The sequence below is a fragment of the Opisthocomus hoazin genome, chromosome 9 (assembly GCF_030867145.1).
Source record: "Opisthocomus hoazin isolate bOpiHoa1 chromosome 9, bOpiHoa1.hap1, whole genome shotgun sequence".
Taxonomy (NCBI): domain Eukaryota; kingdom Metazoa; phylum Chordata; class Aves; order Opisthocomiformes; family Opisthocomidae; genus Opisthocomus; species Opisthocomus hoazin.
In genome coordinates, this window is record NC_134422.1 from 28,982,856 (window position 1) to 28,997,580 (window position 14,725).

Below are 14,725 nucleotides of genomic sequence, written 5' to 3' on the forward strand. Positions count from 1 at the left end.
GTTTCATGTGTTTGGATTTTGAATATCCCATTAAGCACCTACTTGACTATTTAAATGCCTAGGTGTCTTTCTAAGTCTAGTATTGCCATAACACAAAGGAAAAGGAAATGATATAGAGGGTTTGCTGGATCGGGCCTCCAGTTTCATATCCCAGCAGTGATAACTAGGTAGGGCCTGTAGCTATACATCTACACTATAGTTCATAGTGCACCCCTCTCGTGTTTGAGGAAGCTTGATGGTGACTTTTACAGAGTAAAGGTAAAAATACTGCAAACATACATCCTGTATTAGCCTTTATATATTTTATAGCTGTACTGTTCCAGTGTGGTAAACTGAGCTGAGCAATCACATTTTCTCAATTACCTTCAAGAACTGGAAATTCCTTATCACCTCTATGTTTCTTTCTCCCACTACCTGCAGCACTGGTCTTGAAATCTTCACCACAGCTAAAAATCCTCATTCTGTAAATTAAACTGTGATTTAAAAAAATTTGCAGTGCAGCCTCCTCATGAAACTCCACCAAGTCTTTTGCTGATGTGACTCACTGAATTACTCATGTGGGCAGACATTCAGATAATAAAAGTAGTTAATGGAAAGCTGTGAGAAATACTGCTGGTTCCTGAGGAGGCAGGGGAGGGGGAAGGCTACTGCGGGTGTTTTATCCTAAGAGCTGCTGAATTCACTGAGCTCCCAGGCATTTTTTTAACATAAAGATTTCTCCATTCTGCCTTTTTCTTTGTATAAAACCAACTTGAAAAATCAGATTGGCAGTAGAGGGACAAAAGTACACCAGCTGTATATGTTTGCTCCTCTGCTCCTCTTCCTACATATTAGAGATGATAGCCAGTGTCTGTGCCCCGAAATAATCTCTTTATCCTAGTGATGTATACACTTAAACAACGCTCAATACTCTAATGAGCTCTGGATTCCTGAATCAAGGAGTACAGCTAGCAAGTGGCTAAGTGAGCCCTTTGGTTGGAGGTGTCACACATACTGACAAGGACCAGATTCTTCTGGGATAAATAACAGGCCCCTGAGATCTGGTGTGCAGTCGGTCAGGTAATGCAACTAGGAGGCAGATTTCAATGACATTTCAGTGAGTGCACACTGGAGGAATATGGCACTTCTTGAAGTTTGTGAGGCAGAAAGTTATTCAAGAGTAGTAAGATACTACTTGGATGTGAGAGCCCCTTTATGCAACATGTATGATGGCTTCAAAGAGACCTAGAATTAAGCCAAAACTCGAAGTAGTGGAAGTGGACAAACTGATCCGAGCTGAGGGCTAGCTGGCATTTGCAAAACAACCAGAAGAGTTATCTCTTGGTTCCATGGCTTTAAGGCTGCTAGGTTTTTGAGGGATATGCTGCCGCAAATGGTTGTGTGAGCCCCTTCCAGCAACAGCGATGAGTGTGGAAAGGGAGAGGACACGTGGATGTGCTCATTCCTCATGCAAGATGAGCTGAGAGGGAGACTACGGCTTGACTTGTAAAACAGAGCTGCTGGCACAGAGAAGCAAGGCATGGGTGTTGAGGCTGTGGACCCGAGAAAGTAAGCTGTCAGATTATATTTAGCGAATACATGCTGCAGAAAAGCGCAGAGAAGGAAGGAGGGGAACTAGTGTGTAGCTGGGCCCCATGGGTGGTGAGCACACAGAGCAGGGAATGAGGCTGTTTAGAAAGGATGAATTGCCTTGGTGTTCCCGATTCAAATAAATCTCTGTGTGAGGCCAGTCTGCGCAGACTTGTATAATCACTTTGAACAGCAGAGCTCAGCTTTATTTATCCTTCAGTAATGGCTCAACCCCAGACTCCACTAGGTGAAGGGTGAGCAACCTGTGGCCTTCCAGCCATCCACCTCTGGCCCCACGCGAGGGGTGTCTCCTGCAGCATTCCCACTCCCTATCTGGGGAAGCAGTAGTCTCCTTGAAACCAAGGTCACGAGCTGCTGTACGCCCCAGTTGTACACCCAGCTTGGCCCCAACCCACCAGAAGCTTGTTAGCTAAGGTCGGCATCTGCAAAACAGGTTAAATACCCTGCCCCATTTGAATTCAGGGGTGTGAACACTTTGCTCCATCGTGCTCCCTGGAAAGCTCAGTCCTAATGAGACAAAGATGGAGGAAAAAAAGACCCTATACCTGTATGAGACAGATCAAACCTTGTGTGCTGACACGACAGTCAGTCATTTGGGTCCTGTCTTACATTCCAGAGTTGTGACTTTGACTAGTTTGTAGCAGGATGCATACAGCTTAGGCTCTTAACTCTGTCCTGCTAAAAGCTCACTCGTATGATTCAGAGATGTCTTTGCCTTTGAAATAAATAAGTCCTTTAAGCTCCCTCTCAGAGGAGACAGTGCGGGGAGGCCTGGCTGCCTTCTGTGCATAAATATTCTGTCAAACCAGATTCAGGCTGAGGTGGGTGAGGCTGCTGCGACTGATGGGGAGCCATCAGTCTCCATCTCCTGTTAGGCAGTACTGCATCACTGAGATTTGTGCTGTTACCATACTGTCAAAAATAGCTGTGGGTGAGAGAAAGGGCTGAAATGCTCCTGTGTGGTAGCCAAGTGGGAGGACAGAGCAGTTAGGAGAAGGAGAGAGATGCAGACTGTGATAGTGAAGCTGTGCAAAGAGGAGCTGCCTTCACAGCCTCGTGAAAGGGGATTAGTTGACCAGATGCATGATGGAAGGAGGAAATAATAGAATCATAGAAACATAGAATGCTTTGTGTTGGAAGGGACCTTTAGAGATATCTAGTCCAACCCCCCTCCAGTGAGCAGGGACAACTTGAACTAGACCAGGTTTCTCAGAGCCCCGTCCAGCCTGGCGTTGAATGTTTCCAGGGATGGGGCCTCCACTGCCTCTCTGGGCAACCTGTGCCAGTGTTTCACCACCCTCACTATAAAAAAATTCTCTTATATCGAGTCTAAATCTACCCTCGCTTAGTTTAAAGCCGTTACTCCTTGTCCTATCACAACAGGCCTTGCTAAAAAGATTTTTCCCATCTTTCCTGTAGGCCCCCTTTGGGTACTGGAAGGCTGTTATAAGGTGTCCCCAGAACCTTCTCTTCTCCAGGCTGAACAGCCCCAAGTCTTTCAGCCATTCTTCACAGGAGCAGTGCTCCAGCTCTTGGATCAGTTTTGTGGCCCTCCTCTGGCCCCGTTCCAACAGGTCCATGTCTTTGCTGTGCTGGGGGCTCCAGAGCTGGATGCAGGACTCCAGGTGGGCTCTCACCAGAGCAGAGCAGAGGGGCAGAATCCCCTCCCTCGCCCTGCTGGCCATGCTGCTTCTGATGCAGCCCAGCATGCGGTTGGCCTTGTGGGCTGCAAGCACATAGTGTCGGCTCATGTCCAGCTTTTCATCCACCAGTATCCCCAAGTCCTTCTCGGCAGGGCTGCTCTCCATCCCTTCATCCCCCAGCCTGTATTGATAGCGGGGGTTGCCCTGACCCAGATGTAGGACATTGCACTTGGCCTTGTTGAACCTCATGAGGTTCACACAGGCCCACTTCTCCAGCTTCCCCATGTCCCTCTGGATGGCATCCCATCCTTCTGTCATGTCAACTGCACCACTCAGCTTGGTGTCATCTGCAAACTTGCTGAGGGTGCACTCGATCTTGCTAAGTCACTGATGGAAATGTTAAACAGTACTGGTCCCAGTGTGGACCCCTGAGGGACACCACTTGTCACCGGCGTCCATTTGGACATCAAGCTGCTAACCACTACCATCTGGCTGCGACCTTCCAACCGATTCCTTAGCCACCAAACAGTCCACCCATCAAATCCTTATCTCTCCAATTTAGAGAGAAGGATGTTGTGAGGGACTGTGTCAAAGGCTTTACAGAAGTCCAGATAGATGATACCCATAGCTCTTCACTTGTCTACTGATGTAATCACACCATCGCAGAAAGCCACTAGGTTGGTGAGGCAGGACTTGCCCTTGGTGAAGCCGTGCTGGCTGTCTCGAATCACCTCCCTGGCCTCCATGTGCCTTAGCATATCTTGTAGGAGGATCTGTTCCATGATCTTCCCAGGCACAGAGGTGAGGCTGACAGGTCGGTAGTTCCCAGGGTCCTCCTTCGTGCCCTTGTTAAAAATGAGCACCATGTTTCCCTTTTTCCGGTCACTGGGGACTTCCCCTGACTGCCATGGCCTGTCAGCTATCAAGGAGAGTGGCTTGGCAATGACATCAGCCAATTCCCTCAGGACTCTGGGATGCATCTCGTCAGGTCCCATAGGCTTATGTACGTTCAGGTTCCTCAGGTGGTCACAAACCTGGTCTTCCCTTACAGTGGGAGGGGCTTTGCTCCTCTGGCCTCCGTCTTGCAGTCCATCAACTCGCGAGGGGCAAGGAGAGAGGTTGCCAGTGAAGACAGGCAAAAAAGCTGTTGAGTACCTCAGCTTTCTCCTCGTCTGTTGATACGAGGTCACCATTCTAGTTCGTTGGGGGGCACGCTTTCTTTAACCTTCCTTTTCTGGCTGACATACCTGCAGAAGCCCTTCTTGTTATTCTTAGCATCCCTCGCCAAGTTCAGCTCCAGCCACACTTTGGTCCTCCTGACCCCATCCCTACACAACTGGGCAGCGTCCCTATACTCTGCCCAAGACACCTGTCCCTGCTTCCACTGCCTGTGCAGTTCCCTCTTGCCCTTTAGTTTGACCAGCAGACCTCAACTCAGCCATGCCAGTCTCTCCCCTTTCTTGCCTGACATCTTACACCTGGGGACTGAGAGCTCCTGCACTCTCTGGAAAGCATCCTTAAAGATCTGCCAGCTCTGTTCTGCTCCCTGTCCCTAAGGACCGTTTCGCAGGGGGGTGCTACTAACTCCTTGAAGAGCTGGAATTTGGCTCTTCTAAAATTTAGGGTCCCGACTATACTCCTCGCCTTTCCTATATCCATCCCATATCCATGGAAGATGACTTCACAGATTGATTTGTTATCCTTCCCATGGAAGGGAGTTATGCTAATTCCCGGAACAACACACATTTGTTTGGTGGCTCCTAAGAATGTGCAAGGCCATAAAAAAAACTTTTTAAAATGGTTTATGTGGTTAAAGCATGATTACAAACAGGACAGGATTAAAAAGCTCCAGGGGGCAAGTTCCTGGAGTTACGCAAGTACTGAAAAATCTGAACTTTAGTTACATATAGGAAGAAACAAAGACCTCAGAGAATGGTTCTAACAGTTGTAGCTGCAGAGCAAACTTCCAAATGTGAAAAAAACATAAGTAGGCCAGTAACATCTGCTCCAGTCTGTAGTGAGCTGGAATCAATAGTTGAGAGAGGATTAATTTCCCCATGTGATACTGAAGCACAGGAAGTTCCATCTGAACATGAGGAAGAATTTCTTCCCTTTGAGGGTGACGGAGCCCTGGCACAGGCTGCCCAGGGAGCTTGTGGAGTCTCCTTCTCTGGAGATATTCAAGACCCGCCTGGACAAGGTCCTGTGCAGCCTGCTGTAGGTGACCCTGCTTCGGCAGGAGGGTTGGACTAGATGATCCACAGAGGTCCCTTCCAGCCCCTACCATTCTGTGATTCTGTGATTCTGTGATTCTATGTGCTGTAGTGGAGCATTAATTCCACTATCTACCCTTTAGGGCCTGTCTCCTCAGCAGCCATGGGGGATGCCACAAGGGTCAGGACAGGGTGGGAAAGGACTGGCAGTTGGTCTGGGTTGGCATCTTTGAGGAGGAATACTGGCAGGAAAGAAAAACAAATTAGAGCGGTTCTTTCCTTCCCCCCCTCCCTGAGTGCTTTGTCGTTTGAACCCTTGGACGGAAACTGATGAGCAACTATGCTTTGTGCTGGCTTCTCTTTGAGACCATTTGTTGCCTGTTTTCTTTTATAGTCTGAAATGTTAGAAAGAGATCATTATTTTTCCTATTTAGCTTGACCTCTTCCTCCCTTGGAGAGTTTCTCCCCTTGTACTGGCTCTGTCCTTCTCACACAGTGCTGTGTTGAAATAAAGAGAAAACTTGAAATCCTAGGAAAAAAACCTTGGTGTTTGGAATGAGACGTGTCTAGAACAGACAGTCTGAATCTCTGCAACATGTCCTGTCCCTCCTGGAGGTGCTGTGAGGTATCAGGTGTCAATCATGTGCTGGTTCTGTCTGAGGTGGTTCTGAAAGAGTGATGTTAGGGCAAACACTGCCATGAGATGTACCGGTCCCATCTCCTACCCTTTGGGCAGCAAGCGCTTTACTAAGCTGCAGTTTCTCATAAGCAGAGAGGTCATCTGTGGTTACAGTCTTGATTGCCCAGCAAATTGCTGCGTGCCCGAGGAAGCAGGAGGAGAATGTGCAGCTGCAGGGTGCGTGGGTTTTTGATTCTGTTTTACAGCAAGGACTGGAGGTGGAGTGTTTAAGATGCCTCGGGATCCTGACACCATTCTTCACAGTACTGGATGTGTATGAGCTGCATTCTGTACCATAAGGCCACCCTTGGCATCCTGGAATAGCCTGGGAGTTAAATAAGGTGCTGTTCGCTTCAGGTGCTGTGGATTGTGAGACTGGCAAAGACCTGCCAGCCAGCCAGAGGAAGATCCAGACACTATGTGAGGCGAGCAGGATGGCATAACTTTGTTGAGGGAATGAAGGTACATCAGTTTGTGATTCAGCCCTCCAGTTTTTCCTCCCTTCCCCACCCCTCCAGTAAATGTTACCTACCGGCTAAAGGGCATGGGCCTACGTACCCGGTCAGGAGACATGACCGCATGTCTGGTGTCAGAGTCCTTTGTCCTTTATCCAGCTGCAAATCTGCTCAGCTCCATGTGATGCAGCAAGCACAGGGATTTTTGGCTTTTGTTTCTGCCGTTTACAAAATGTGAAAAAAAAAAAAATAAGGGAAAAATGCTCAGAAATGGGAACCTCATAAAACTAGAGCAGAGTTATTTACACAAGTGAACCGAAAACCTGCAGCAGGATGTGTCAGAGATCTGACCCGGTCATCTGTCTAAGCGGGATGTTTGCTCACGTACCCCGGATGTGGTGATTGTGCTGTTCGCTTTTCCATGTAGCAAAGAAAATGGAAGAGTATTTTGATTGTGATTTCTTACTATGGTGCCAAAAATAGGTGGCCTTTGAGCTATCCCATTATTACTTTTCTCTAATTAAGAACTGGTAATTCAAACTGTGGTATGTGGGACACGCACACAAAGTGCCCAGCTGCAGGATTGCACATGACCAAAGGCTCTGCTTGTCTGTGCAAGTTTTTGTGAGCAGGGGACTCCCTTGGGTGACTGGCAGAGGCAAAAACCTAATACATGCGAGAGAACTTGGAGGAATAGTGGCCTCCCTGTGTTTTTGGATCTTGACCTCCAGTTTGGAGTCTCCAGCTAGATGCTTGCCCTTCTATTTTGTCGTGACTGAACAGCATGTTTAGGTGGAAAATACATTTGCTTCTAAGTCTTGAAGATACTGATCTAAGGGAAAATCTTGCACAAAAGGATTAAAAAAAAGTTGGAAAACTTAAAGTGTGCAATACTGTAATTAGGGCTGAGGGAGCACAAAAACTTAAAATTAGTTTAGCACACCACTTGACAGATGGGAAGTCATTTCTGTAAATTTAGGGAAGTGGTAGTTGGATTCAGTTGGTCTAATTTAAACACTATTTCTAATTATTTTTGGTATGTGTACAGAGGATTATAGGATGGCCATTATTCTGACAGGAGGGCTCTTCATATTTAAATCTAAATCCACAAAAGAGTACCCTATTAAAATGTAAACATGCTGTGATAACAAGCACCTAATTATGCAGACAGGTTAGTCCAGCTAGGCTGCTGAGCTGCTGTGTGCACATATTTCAGATAATGCTTTGTCTTACACCCTAAAAATTGCCGGCAGGGCCACTGAGAGGTCAAGAGGTGCCTGACCCGCAGGTGGAGCTCCCTGTAAGAATGTTTGCTGATGCTGAGTGCAAATCCGAGAGCAGATGAGCTCTCGCAGGTTTCCACTGAAAGCAGGCCTTGATGGCACCCAACAGCACAGAGAGAAGATGACACAATTAGCAGTTCCTCCTCCCTACAGTCTGGTACTGCTAATCCAAGTTAAAACTCCTAACAGCAGCTTCGGAGAACCTTCCTCTTTACATCTTGACAGCTTTCTCCTTTTGCCAAGAGAAAGATCGTGCAAGTTTGCAGGGGAGCGCTGCCAAATGACAGCTTGGCTTCACACCTGAGAAGCAAATGCACGAAGAGGGAAGGGAAGCCTCAGCCTGCCTCCAGCCTGGGAGCGTGAGCGCGAGCAACCCCTGGAGCTGCAGCGGCAGCAGATGTGACACGAGCAGAGTCCAAGCTGAAGCTAGCCATGGAGGAGGGAGCGTGGGGCCCCTGAGCAGAGAGCGAAGGTGTTATTTGTCAGCTGCAGGCCCTTGGGTGAGGTGGAAGGCTGGCTACGGCTGATCCTTGGCGGGGTGGGACAAGGCTCGGAGCTCCATACTGTACAGCAGCCCTTTGTGAGTTGATTTTTTTGGCTTTTCTTCCTGCAGCCCTTGACAAAGGACTTGACAAAGCCCTCGAGCTAAGGCTCAGATCAGCTCTCTCAAAAGGCGCAGTAACAATCAGCAGGGGGGGTGACAACCAGGATTTATTCTTTAACTACAGCAAAATCAATATTTTTGGATGTATAACTCATGGTTTATAAACTCTGGGGGTAGTGGGCAGCAAGAGCGAGGCTACGTGACACTCACTTCTTCAGTCCTTGCTAATTTTCAGGCAGGGAGCACTGGAATCTGTTGCGGGGAGCTGCAGGCAGCCTGACGCTGTGCTAGCATGGCTCTGCGCTGGAGCGTGGCTGCTGGGTGACAGGGTACGGGTGCGCTTCAGCAGTCACCCCTCTTCTCCCTGCACACGTTGTGGTGGGGGGTCTCTAGCAGAGTGCTTTGTGATTCTTAAGCCTTTTTGTGAAATTAAGACTAATACAGCTGTAAAATATGAATTACCCTTGGCACTTTAATTGCCTGTAGTGAAATTAAAACACACAATCAAGTAGCTGAAGTTATGGATTTTAGCCCACATTTAAAAATGGGAGAAAAGTGCTTTGCACAAGAGGGTTTATAAAGCAGTATAATGAACACTGTGCCTGACTCATCCTTCACATGGGAGAACTAAGCAAGCTATGAGGAAATGTCTCCAGGCAGACACCCCTCAGGGCAGGGATTTCTATCTCATTTTTCTTCTAAGGGAAGAAACTTAAAAGGGACTGGCCCAAAGACTACATGTTTGCTGCCTGACCCCACCAGGTGTCTGCAATCTGTTTGTGAGTCCAGCCGTCACCTGGAGGCCAGGCATATCCAGCTGGATGCCTTTGCAGCAGCTTTCAAGGCATGAGAACAACTGTTCCTATAGTTCCAGGTTGGTGTACACAGGCTGCAGCCCTGGATCTCCTCTAGCTGGTGAGTACCATGGAAGAGTCTGTGACATGAAGGCAGGGACAACATCAGGCTGCCGCATCAGAGTATGTAAGGGATGCCAGATAACCCAGGGCTGCGCTACAGAGGCAGCAGGAGCTCTGTGGAGCCCCATGGGAACATGCAGAGTAATTGCAGCTGCAAATCATTCTGGAGAGACACATGAGCTCCCCTGGAGAAAGTTGGGACACTTCTCCCAAGGTGGCTGATCACTTTTTAGGGGTTTTTGTTGTAGGAGAAAGGCTACTTGTATGTTCAGGTGAAGGAATTCAGTGGGAAAGCCTTCCACATTCCTCTGCGGGTGGGCAGTTCCATCACAATTGCAGAGATACCAGGGGACTGGCCTGGGACACAAGGAAGTCAGCGTGAAAGGCAAGAACTGACCGAGCAGACCTCGTAACTCACAGCTTCAGCATTGTGCCTCAGCCACGAGGCTGTCCTTCCTCTTGCTTCTGCTGACCCTTCGTTATATGCTTCTCCCTGTTGAAGTTGAAAAGCTGACTCCTTGGCAGCTGAGATTTCACCCTTCCTCTCGCCCCTGCACCGCAGCAGCTTTTCAGACACAACCCGCACAGAAGAAACACTTTGTTCTCTCTCCGCCGGTGAGAAGAGCTGAGCAGCAGCTCCAGGAGAGGCCGGAGGGCCTGGCCCTTGCCCGCACCGCGGGCAGAGGCCAAGCTTCCAGCGGCACCAGCAGACCTGGCGGCAGACCCACGCTCCGCGACGAGCGCCCACAGCAAGCTGCCGCTGAAGGGAATCAACGCAAAACGATGAGGAAACCGCCGAGGCTTCCTCAAACGCAATCCCCCGTTACTCCGTGGTGTCGGCCCTCCGGACCGGCGCGGCGGCCGGTGCCAGCTCTGGTGCGGGGGCGGCCCTCAGGGCAGCAGCTCGGTGCGGGGCTGCGGGCCGGGCCCCCACCGGCACACGGCCCCTGGGAAAACCACCAACAACCAAGCGGCGGAGGAGCGGCTCGCTCCGGCGGCTCCCGGTGAAGCAGCCGCCCCGGACCCCCGCCGCACAGACCGGAAGTGGGCGCACGGGGGGGGAGGGGGGCTGGGGGGCGGCGGGCGCATGCGCCGAGGAGTCGCCCGGCCGCGCCCCGCCCCCGCCGCGGTGGGGGTCTGGCGCGTTCCCTGCCCGCGGCGCGAGGCCGGGCCCCGGCAGCCGGTAGCGCCCTGGGGTGGGGGGGGGCGGGGGGCGGCGCGCGCGCGCGCGGAGGGGGCAGGGGGCGGAGGGGGACGAGGAGGAGGGACGGACGGACGGACGGACGGACGGAGCGGTGAGAGGATGTGAAGATGGCGGAGCTGCAGATGCTGCTGGAGGAAGAGATCCCGGGGGGGCGCCGGGCCCTGTTCGACAGCTACACGAACCTGGAGCGGGTGGCCGAGTACTGCGAGACCAACTACATCCAGGTGCGGCGGGGCGTGGGCGGGGGGCCGGGCCGCGTCCTTCCCCGCCGCGGGGCCGGCGGGCGGGTGAGGGGAGGGGGGTCGCGTCCCCCGCGGTCCCCTCAGCGGTGGGAGGGTGGCAGCGGCGGCTGCAGCCCGGGGAGGAGGAGGAGGAGGAGGGGGAAGGCTGGTTCACCCCCGGCGTGAACTGCCCCGGCGTGACGAGGCGTTTAAATATTTAAACGGTTTCTAAATTAAACTCCTTCCACTTTGTGAGCGCGTTGGACCTTTATTTCGGGTCGTGTCTCTGTCGCTGCGTCTCGTGCCCGCCTTCCACCCTCCTGACAGGAAGAGTCCGGAACGAACGCGGCGCACCGCGGAGCTGCCTGGGTGCTGTACGAGCAGTGTTGGCGCCTGGTGATCTGGAGCCCCGTGGCATGGGTTTTAATTTAATATAAGCCCGTCGGTGCGGGTTTCCCTTGGCAGGGTGGGCAGCTCCCCAGCGGTGGGTGCGGGGTGAAAGCCCGGTGTGGCAGCGGTGATGCGGGACTGGGGAGAAAGGGGTGAAGCACAAGTTGGTACCGCAGCGCGCGGTTTTCGCGGTGACCGCTCTGAAGCCAGGCTGGCGTTAGGACTTTGGTTTTTACCTTTATTTCTCTTTTTAGTAGAATGAGGTCCCGTGCAACGTGCTCTAGGTGACCCTGCTTCGGCAGGGGGGTTGGACTAGATGATCCCCAGAGCTCCCTTCCAGCCCCTAACATTCTGTGATTTTGTGAAGCCAGGCTGGCGTTAGGACTTTGGTTTTTTGACTTTCTTTCTCTTTTCAGTAGGAAGAGAGGCAAAATATAGTTGGTTTACTTTGATAGTAATTGTAGGGCCAAATAAAAGAGTTCCCTCCAAAACAAACACAAAAAAAAGGGAAAAAAAAAAAAGAGAAAAAAGCCCTTTTAGTTGTGGGTCATTCCTAAGAAGGGTCTGAGGGTGTAGGAAAGAAAGGAGGGGGACAGGGTTGTGGTGTCAGTGTTCAGAGAAGCACAGAGGGTCCCGGTTTTATTTTTGCTTTCAGTCCCCTAAGCGGAGAGTGTTTGTGTGTTTCAAGAGGGCAAGCAGGAATGAGATCTGTGGGGAGGTATTTCTTCCAGTGAAAATGGGAGAGAATATTTAACCAGTGACAGAGGATACTTAAAATGTCCCTGTAAAAAAGCTCTGATGGTTTCTTTCGAATTGTTGAATGACCAGCTGTCCTTTAGAGAGAAGACTTTGCATGTTTTGGGTTGTTTACAAAACATGTCAATTACAGTGAAATTATATAGATGTCTTTTATTATGTAATGACTTTTCCTACATTGAATTAGTATGACTTATGTTCTTTAGGAGACATATATTGAAATATTTTCTTAGAGTCATAACCTGACATATGTGTATTTAAACTTAGGCCTTTTTTGGAAACTGGGAAACTGATTTTTCTGGAATAGGGGAGAGGAGTCTTGGAAGGCAGAACCAGATAGGAAGAAGTAGATGTAGTTTGGTTTTTTTTTTGTTCTTTCCTTGACCTTTTTTTGTGTGCTTCCTATAAACCAAAGTTTATAAAATCTGTATTGGACAGCTCCACTTTTACTGTTTTAATAAAAACTACAGATGAGGACTCTATGCTGTTTTGTACAAATAGAGAACGAAAAAAAGATGGTTATTGCCCCAGACAGCATACAGTCCATAAGGACAGCCTAAGATAATGGGAGATGGATACAGACAGATGGTGAGAGAAGGGGAAGAATGAGGCACTCTTGGTCAGCCTGATGGATTCTGGCCACTGCACAGCAATACCCCAACTGTTGGCAGTTTATCCAAGCATCGTGACAACTGAGAGCTCTAAGGGGGAGGTGAGAATGAAAGAATGGAATTGTGAGTGTTGACTGTGAGGTGCAGTGCGGGTCACAGCATGAACATGTTTAAATTTTAAACAAGTGGGGAATGGAGGACATCAGCTAGGCCATAGGCTCCGGCCTTTGGAGTTGGCTGAGAGACCATGGAGTGGGATTATTGTAGAGAAGAGGTCCCGTGTGAGGGGATTATGGATTTAGTGATGCCAGTGTCCTAGCAACAGATCTGTCAGCAAACCCACCCCACCTTCACAGTGCCAGAGCTGCATAAACTCCGGCACAGGATATGTATACAAAGCTGATTTTTTTTTTTTCTTCTCTGCAAGAGGGGGAATAGGTAAATGGAGATAATTATTGGCTAGTTTGATATTGGTGATTTTGCTTCTAATAATAATTATTATTCCAAAGCTATTATGCCTAGTGAGGTCCAAATCATATTCAAAAACAGTAGCCTTGGATTTTGTGGCGAAGATGGGCTTGCGATTGCTCGGAAGCATGTGGAAGAGTAATCATCCAGAAAGTCATGTAGTGAAGATGGACTAATTTTACTTTGATCCTTTAGTGCTGCATTGTTGACAGAAAGTTTTGTCATGGATATTCTTAAGATCTCCTAGAGGAGGCTCAGAACATGACTGAGATCTGAACTTGATCTGCAGGATGGTGGGCAGTGTGGTGATGGGGGCACTGAAGGCATTACATTGGCCTGTATTTGTCAGTAGACAAGTCGCCCACTTTTCTCTTTGTGCCAGTTGATGCTTTGAGGTTTTATTGTCAAGTACAAAAATTGTTGCAAAAGTCAGTGGAGGCCTAGGTCAGCTTAATAGAGAATTTGAAGTTGAGTCCTACAGTGAATGTGTTTTTTCTCTTTCCCCCATTAGCAACATTGCAGCAGCTTTGAAATAATTGAGCATGTAATGTCTTACATGTGGAAATTGCTAGTTCATGGTAGTAGAGTTGTGGCAGTTGCAACTCATTTGACTTCGCTTATGAAATGAGAAGTCCAGTCTTTAAAGTTTTGGCAGTGTTTATCCAAATTACGATTGAGCTCCATTACTTTAGCAATGGGGAATGTTACATAAATTGTAACCCTTCCCTTGAGTCCAATACAGTAGTGTATCAGAGCACATCAGCTGAAAATTTTGTGGAAAATGATAGGAAATACAGCAAATATATAATAAATGGATCTGCAGCAATGAAAGATGAAAAGCTACTGTTTAGGCAAAAAAAGCTTTTTTCGTTCATTGTTCTTCACCAGTGATTGTCTTTTTAAATTTTCTCACTGGGTAAGTCGGTCTCCCAGCCCTCCGGCCAATCAATTACCTAGTAAGGTCATGTATTTTTCAAGAGACACTACTCTGTTAAATAGGAAAATAAAGTGGTAGAAGAAAAGCTTAAAGTATAATTTCAACTTGCATACTAATTGCTGTAGTTTAACAAATTTTCTGTGATGATGATTCTACTTCAAATAATAATAATGATAATTCATTTTTAAGCATAAATGCATAAAGTGCTCACTTTAATCAAATAAATTTTCTTGCTTAAAAGGTCTTATTCTTCTGATAACTTGGAGAAATCATACAGTTATTTCTACATACTTAAAGAGGAGGGGAAGATAGGCATTTTTATTTGGGAGGATGTTTTTTGTCACAATGTCAGTGATAGGTTAAATTTTATACTGTCTGTTGAGTGCTTTATGTACTACTGCTGTGTCCTCTGTTACCAAGTTCAATCTCAGTCTAAACTGAGCAACAGAGTAATTCTATAAAATTTGATTATCTTTCTGTCATAAAAAAAGTATTTGCAGTCTGCATTGATTTATCTGGGTCTTTCATAAAAAAGCCGAGAACAGTTATACTGAACAGTGTGCCACGCTTACAAAATTTTCATATTCCTGCATTATTTTTCTTCAGGAATATCCTAAAGAAAATTTCTTGTTATCATGGTGTAAATAACAAAACCAAACACTTAAGCTATTTGCACATCTTGTTACTGGTATACTAATATAAATTCCAACACTGTCTTGGCCTGTCAGGTTTCTTTGAGCTTGTGCTGTATAAG

General features: G+C 48.3%; 1 protein-coding gene across 8 annotated transcripts in view; it reads left to right on the forward strand.

Moving 5' to 3' along the window:
- The first annotated feature begins 10,568 nt into the window (after positions 1-10,568).
- The window catches only part of ABI2 (abl interactor 2), an 80,042-nt gene continuing 75,885 nt past the window's right edge, over positions 10,569-14,725 (forward strand). For 3 of the 8 annotated variants that reach the window (XM_075429650.1, XM_075429652.1, XM_075429651.1), the window contains exon 1: positions 10,570-10,812. In XM_075429650.1, the coding sequence (XP_075285765.1) occupies positions 10,696-10,812 (117 nt within the window). In that variant the 5' untranslated portion in view covers positions 10,570-10,695. Of the gene's footprint in view, positions 10,813-14,725 lie in introns of all 8 variants that reach the window. The other 5 variants (XM_075429655.1, XM_075429657.1, XM_075429654.1 and 2 more) reach the window with 3 other exon arrangements.